The sequence below is a fragment of the Corticium candelabrum genome, chromosome 19, assembly GCF_963422355.1.
Source record: "Corticium candelabrum chromosome 19, ooCorCand1.1, whole genome shotgun sequence".
Lineage (NCBI taxonomy): Eukaryota > Metazoa > Porifera > Homoscleromorpha > Homosclerophorida > Plakinidae > Corticium > Corticium candelabrum.
Window position 1 is genome coordinate 4,100,954 of NC_085103.1, and position 7,500 is coordinate 4,108,453.

Sequence of the window (7,500 nt, forward strand, 5' to 3'; positions counted from 1 at the left end):
CCGACATAATTTTCCCGCGAACAAGGCAGGTAACTAGCGTACGCAAGAACGAAAGTCTACTCTCTGCAAATTAGCCGTAGCCACTCCTGTTCTGTTGGTTTATGTAAGCAACCTGCATTTATTGCGCCACCTGCAACGATAATGGTGGGACAAAACCTAAATCGTGACTGATAAAGAGAGTATACGGGTATTTTATATTAATAGAATCAACACGTGGCTGAGCACGCTTTGCATCACCTAGTTGGCGCGTTTTAGAGCGGTGGTGCGCATTCTTTATATGATTCATTCGATGAGATATGACGATTTCCTTCTATTGACAATCTAGTGTAAGACTCCGATTGATATCAAAATTTGTAAATAAATCCAAATAAATATCTACTCACATCACATTGACAATGTGTACTACATGTTTGTTAGTTTTATAAGAAAGTTCTAACTAAAGCAGTTTGTTGACACAAAAAAAAACTTTCGTGTACACATGTATCAATCACACAGTATGCGCGCATGATATGATGGTCAGAACAGAGTCGGAGACACACCCACTTACAGTTTTGCCACAGAAGTTTTTCTCCGCCCATGACGTGTTGCGGTAGGTGTGGCGTCGTATGGATGTATCATCAAGTAGCTCTAGGGTGTGGATTCCGGTGCTGGACAGCCACTATGCGGTTTCGAGAAACCTTGTTCCAAAAGAGGAGTTTCTGGACGTCTTGTACAGAAAAGGCGTTCTACTAAAGGACGAAAAGCGATGGCTACTGAAAATCTCTTTCCTAGATGACGGTCGGCGTCTAGTAGCTAACAAGATATTGCTATACTCGATATTGTGTCGCCATTCAAATGCTATTCATACCTATCAAGTGTTATTAGACGCTCTGCTAGCGTCGCAGCAAAATGAAGTTCTAGAAACAATAATACGTAAGAATTGTATCTATTTACTTCTCTAGCTAGCATATTAGGACATATTCGTGCTACAGGCAGTGTACGGCAGTGCAGGGAAGATGAAGACCAATCTGATTCAATATGCAATATGTGGGGGCCCTCCTCACCCTCTGATTCAAGTAGTCAAGGAACGACTACTCTTATAGTCGATATGATTGTGGATATGAAGCTGTTGATTAAAATTCAAGAATTTAGACAATCAATCCACACATGGTTATGTCGAGAGGTGCTTGGGGAAGTTGACCATGATCAGGTTGCCATTCACCTCCATGTTGTTCGATCACATGAACAACAAACTCAACATGTAATTATCATTTATCCATCTATGGAGACTCAGGACGATGCAAAACAAGGTCCACAGGTAAAAGAACCAGTAGTTGTCCAATTGCAAGGCATTTTGCAAGCTGAAGAATGCGGCAATCTTAATTGTCCAAAATGCGATGTTGAGTTGATTGGAATCAGGGGTTTGAACCACCTGTTTAAGCCTAAATCTGAAGTTTCACCCAGATCTGAATTTTCACATAGCAGCAACTTTAGCAGAAACTTTAGCAGACTGTCTCTATCTAGTCAGTCTAGATGTAGTAAATCAACAGATATTGGTATGTTTTCACCAGATGAAATTGAAACGTTAGATTGTGTAGGAAATGGGAAATATAGTAAAGTGCTTAAGGTCAGAATGGCAAAAACAGATAAAATAGCTGCTCTCAAAACAGCTATCGACGACAAGTTCATGTTAGTAGCAGAGTGTATCTAGCCTTGCAGTGAGGTTTTCATTTGTTTTTGGGTTGCAGTGGTGACAAGAAGCCATTTCTCAATGAGCTTAGGGCATTTAAAAGCATTGACGGTCACATAAACGTTATTGAACTACTAGGAGCTGTTATCTCAGAACAACATGTGGAACGAAATCTACTATTTGAATATGCTGAAAATGGAGACTTAGACAACTTACTTAGTCAGCAGTTAGAGCATCATCCTACTGTCTCTAAACAATTGAAGCAGCGATTAGTCATGGCACTAGACATTGCCAGAGGCATGGAACATATACATCAAACAATATATCACTTGGATTTGATGACTTCCAGTGTATTAGTTACAAGAGATTATCACTGCAAGGTACCATATGTAAGCATGATGTGTGATTTTTGTGTGTGCATTTATTGTGTGCGTGTGTGTGTGCGTGTGTGTGTGCGTGTGTGTGTGTGTGTGTGTGTGTGTGTGTGTGTGTGTCTGTGTGTCTGTGTGTGTGTCTGTGTGTGTGTGTGTGTGTGTGTGTGTGTGTGTGTGTGTGTGTGTGTGTGTGTGTGTGTCTGTGTGTGTCTGTGTGTGTCTGTGTGTGTCTCTGTGTGTGTGTGTGTGTGTGTGTGTGTGTGTGTGTGTGTGTGTGTGTGTGTGTGTGTGTGTGTGTCTGTCTGTCTATCTGTCTATCTGTCTGTGTGTGTGTGTGTGTGTGTGTGTGTGTGTGTCTGTGTGTGTGTGTGTGTGTGTGTGTGTGTGTGTGTGTGTGTGTGTGTGTGTGTGTGTGTGTGTCTGTGTGTGTGTGTGTGTGTCTGTGTGTGTGTGTGTGTGTGTGTGTGTGTGTGTGTGTGTCTGTGTGTCTGTGTGTCTGTGTGTGTGTCTGTGTGTGTGTCTGTGTGTGTGTCTGTGTGTGTGTCTGTGTGTGTGTGTCTGTGTGTGTGTCTGTGTGTATGTCTGTGTGTCTGTGTGTCTGTGTGTCTGTGTGTCTGTGTGTGTGTCTGTGTGTGTGTCTGTGTGTGTGTCCGTGTGTCCGTGTGTCCGTGTGTCCGTGTGTGTGTGTGTGTGTGTGTGTGTGTGTGTGTGTGTGTGTGTGTGTGTGTGTGTGTGTGTCTGTGTGTGTCTGTGTGTCTGTGTGTCTGTGTGTGTGTCTGTGTGTGTCTGTGTGTGTCTGTGTGTGTGTGTGTGTGTGTGTGTGTGTGTGTGTGTGTGTGTGTGTGTGTGTGTGTGTGTCTGTGTGTGTGTGTGTGTGTGTGTGTGTGTGTGTGTGTGTCTGTGTGTGTGTCTGTGTGTGTGTCTGTGTGTGTGTCTGTGTGTGTGTCTGTGTGTGTGTCTGTGTGTGTGTCTGTGTGTCCGTGTGTCCGTCCGTGTGTGTGTGTGTGTGTGTGTGTGTGTGTGTGTGTGTCTGTGTGTCTGTGTGTCTGTGTGTCTGTGTGTGTGGCCTGTAGCTTAATTGTTAGAAAGTCTATCTCGGGTCTGTCAGGTTGTAAGTTCAAGTAAGGGCAAGGAACTCACGCACAACTGCTTTTCTCAACTCAGGGATATGAAATATGAGGACCTGGTCTTTGACAGGATACAGTAGCAGCTATCAGCTATGACTTGACCATTAGCTGCTGACGTTTTTGTTAAGATGTAGGGTGCCTCAAACTTCAGTTGGCGTTACAGGCTGGTACTTTTGTGAGTACCTGGATTGGCTCCAGGACATTGCTAGGGCAGGCTCACAGTTCCTCTGGGTAGGACGCACAGCAGTCTAGTTGTAAGACTGGGCTCGACCTTAAAAAGGCAGCCATGATGTTTACCATTTTTATCGTGTATGCATGCACGTGTGATTATTGTGCACCAGCTGTTTCTGTGTGATGCTGTGACACCAGGGTTTGTTGACATATCATCAACATACCTTTTTGATCTTGATAGAATTCAACTATTTCTAGATTTACCTGTAGAACCTAATGTGAGCTGCACCTGTCATAAAAGGTTTTGTTTGCATCGAATTTTTGTTCTAGGACAAACACACGAGTGCTGAAAAATATTCAGCCTGGTTGACAAATCGTCAGATTGGTATCACACCTTACTGAGCACTATACAACAGACACCGACATAGTGTTGGGGAGGGTCAAGGAGGCTAAATCCTCCTTAATCTTTGTAGGCGTGTCAAACAGAAATGCCATGGTTTTCCTAGTTCCCAAACAGTCAGCATAAATCTTAGTGTGGTATGTTGATGACAATTGACCATCTCTCTGATGGTACACATCAGCATTTCAGTATGGTGAAACTTGCAGTGTCAAAATAAGGTTTGGACACGTGAAGTGTGCATGCCCATCACATGTATGATGTTATAACTCTTCTGGCAAAGCCAGACATTCATGCTGTGGAATTGAAAAGGCATGGTTTTCCATTGTGATTGATCAGCTTCTTGAAGACCATGCTATGCTGGTGTAACACAGTTCTGCATGCTCTTGCTACCACGCTTTACCACCCTAAGTCTATCAATACAGCAGTCAGTTTTGTTCTATAGGACAAAAACTGGCTGGCGTATTTTCCCATCAGACAAAAACATTTTGTTCTAGGACAAATACTGGCAATGGGAATGGTTTTATCGTAGAACAATTATTGGCGGTGTAGGACAAAATATGGCAGCCAGTTTGTTTGTCTTGCAGAAATTATCTCTTCTTTATCAAGTCTACAATTCACCTTGTAAAAAACTACTGAACTTGAACTAGAAAGTTCAACTACGGAGTTGAAATTTAGTTTTGCTTTATTTCAGGGCTATCCAAAACAGCCTGGAGCCAAGTTGGCCTTACTTGAAAAATATATGTAGCGACAATCGACTATATCATGGCAGTAAACGTCATTATTATCATTTTGCTTTAAGTGTATCTACTGGTCTTCAATTAAAGTATAATACAACAAATCATGTCTTTTGCATCGTTTTTTTCATAGATTGGATTATGAATGGGTTGATTACATAGCTCACTGTTTTGCTTTGCTGTTATTGATTGCTTGGTATTGTTGACTTGAGCAATACTATAGCAATGTCACATTTGTAGATATTCTTTTGACTTGATTTTGCTATATTACATTTAGATATCAGACTTTGGATGTTGTGAGTTTCTTGGAGGTTCCCAGTCATCAACATTTTGGGTGAGAAGCTGCACTGACTTAGGTAGCAACACAGTATTTATTGCTCCAGAACGGTATCAAGATAACAGGTGGTGGACAGCAAAGAAGAAGAGCAAGTCAGATGTCTTTGGGTAAGATGCAACACAGAGTGGTTACTTTGTAATAGGGGCAACAAGTTGTATTTGTGTAATAATTACTTGATGCTGTGCTATAGCCTCTACACCATTATTTAGATTAAATTCGCCCGTAGTAACATCAAATTAGCTTTACTTTAGTTTTATTTTTGATGTAGTCACATCAAGTTAATGTTCATATCAGCTTAAGCTTGTTATTGTCACATCAAAATGATATGATGTTGGATAAAACTTAATCGTTGTGCACATCAATTGTGTGTCTTGTCAAATCAAATATGGTTCCAGTTACGTCCAATTTATATAACGCTGAATCAAAATGACAGTTTGTGATATATTTTAAATGTACTAATTTGCGAGATCAACTTTGAACTACTACTGTGTTCACACGGTCAAGTAGCCTTGTTTCCTGCATTCGATTCAGACCTATATCCTTCAAGGTTACGTATTTTGTCTTTAGAACAAGGGCTGCATGTGCTATGTGCCTTATTTTGTCTTTATCTTCAAGTGTCCTTGAGTCAAGGCTGCTTCAATGTGAATGCACCATAGGTCAAAACAATGTTACTGTGGGTCATTTCAAACAAAACAAAGTCAAATCAAATTATCAAGAAGTTAGCATTCTGTCAATCAACCTTTCAGTTACAACTGTTTAATTAACTCTTTGTACAATGGATTGAAGGAGTGGTGGTGCAGAGGAGACACATGAGACTGGCAGCTAACTGCAAAGAAAGCAGTTAATTTTCTTTAGTACTTTCCAGATCTTGGGTTAAAAGAAGAAAATTCAACAGTCTCAAAAGAACATTCAAGAAAACCACTACTACTTGTTTATATATACCCATCCTACTTGTTGTTGCATACTTGAACATGGCTACAACTGAAAAATTGACTGAGAGAATGCTGGCTTCTGTCAAAATTTGGATTGACTTGTTTCATTGGAATGGTAGATTGATGTGGAGGGGTAGTGAATTTGGGTAGTGAATTTGAATCACTGTTATTTTTGTTTGATGTCATGCAAATTGAAGTGACTGGGAACACGTTTGATTTAATTAACAGAATGTGAAATTGAAGTGACAATGATAAGTTTGATGTAGCATCACACCAACTTGATGTGATGTAATTTGAAGTGACTGGGAACACGTTTGATTTATTTTTAACAGAATATGAAATTGAAATGATGATGATGATGATAAGTGTGATGTAACATCACACCAACTTGATGTGACGCTGAATGAGCTTGAGTTTACATAATGTGAACTTGATGTGAACTAGATGTTGGAATTGGCATAAAGTGAATGTGATGTGACTACACATGAATTTCACAATGGTGTCTGTGGCTATTTTGTTTGCCAGTTGTGAGAGGAAAGATCTAATCACAAATTGCATGTATTTTTGCTTGGTCTTAAAGTAACAGCATTCATGAACGTAATGATTAATTAAATGGTGACATTGATGTCACCTTTATAAGGTGTGATGACTAACCAGGATTCTATATTGCAGGTTCAGTATGATTTTGTACCAATTGATAAACTTGAAGAAACCATGGCAAGGTTGATTTGGAGTAGTTGTCGTGTGTTCGGGAATCAAAGTGCTTCTACTATTCATATTCTGCATATGCAGGTAAAACCAGCGATGCTATAAGGGAAAGAATTTTAACACATCAACGACCTTCTCTAAGAAAACATGATGACTGTCCTAAGCATATAGTAAACATTGCTAAATCATGTTGGGAGAACTATCCTGACTCGAGGCCAACATTTTACGGTTTAGTATATTTTTATATGCTCTGTAAGCCATTGACTTATGTGAGGTTTCTAATTGCTCAGAGATTGTGGATGAAATGAAAACTTTAGCACAACCAACTCTAGCACAACCAACTTCAGCACAACCAACTTCAGCTCAACCAACTTCAGCACAACCAACTTCAGCACAACCAACTTTAGTAACTTTGGCACAACCAACTTCTAATTTGAACAGTGATCTATCCAAAGGTGGTGAGTTGTTAAGTTTTTCATCAAGTAGCATATGTTGCAGCTAGAAATAGACTGGCATGCTATACAATAGTTATTGTTTTGCACTGACTTTGGTAGCAGAGATTACTAAACACATACACAACTTGTTTGTTTGCATACACGACTTGTATGTACTGTAATAATAAATAATAATAAATAATAATAATACACTGTAACAGTATATTTCATTGCACTAAAACCTAGTATAATACTTGATTCAGGTGAAAGATAAAACAACGTACATTATGTGGTTCTCACCAAGTATATTTATCTGTTTAGATTCAATTCGCGGAACAAAGAATATGTCTCACGAAAGTCAGAATTGTGAAGTGTCGCAACCAGTGAAGTCAAACCAAGACAATTCACCAAGAGGTAATGATTTAATTCTGTTTTTAGCTAAATATTAACGCCATACTAGATCGATGGATTTCAAAATTCTTATGCTCATAACTTTAAATCTTCTTGTCATAGTATGTAAGTTGATACAAGCTAAATTAAGTTGAAGGTGCTTATGCATGTCTTTGTATGTAAATGTCATGCAATGTAATAACCATGAATATGATGTTTTGAAT

The 7,500-nt window shown here is 39.6% G+C and overlaps 1 protein-coding gene across 3 annotated transcripts in view; it reads left to right on the forward strand.

Annotated features, from left to right (window-relative positions):
• Positions 1-598: 598 nt before the first annotated feature.
• The window catches only part of LOC134194855 (receptor-interacting serine/threonine-protein kinase 1-like), an 11,769-nt gene continuing 4,867 nt past the window's right edge, over positions 599-7,500 (forward strand). For 2 of the 3 annotated variants that reach the window (XM_062663833.1, XM_062663835.1), the window contains exons 1-8: positions 599-912; positions 972-1,668; positions 1,728-2,049; positions 4,753-4,919; positions 6,417-6,466; positions 6,537-6,680; positions 6,743-6,910; positions 7,208-7,300. In XM_062663833.1, the coding sequence (XP_062519817.1) occupies positions 606-912; positions 972-1,668; positions 1,728-2,049; positions 4,753-4,919; positions 6,417-6,466; positions 6,537-6,680; positions 6,743-6,910; positions 7,208-7,300 (1,948 nt within the window). In that variant the 5' untranslated portion in view covers positions 599-605. The remainder of the gene's footprint in view (positions 913-971; positions 1,669-1,727; positions 2,050-4,752; positions 4,920-6,416; positions 6,467-6,536; positions 6,681-6,742; positions 6,911-7,207; positions 7,301-7,500) is intronic. The other variant, XM_062663834.1, reaches the window with a different exon arrangement.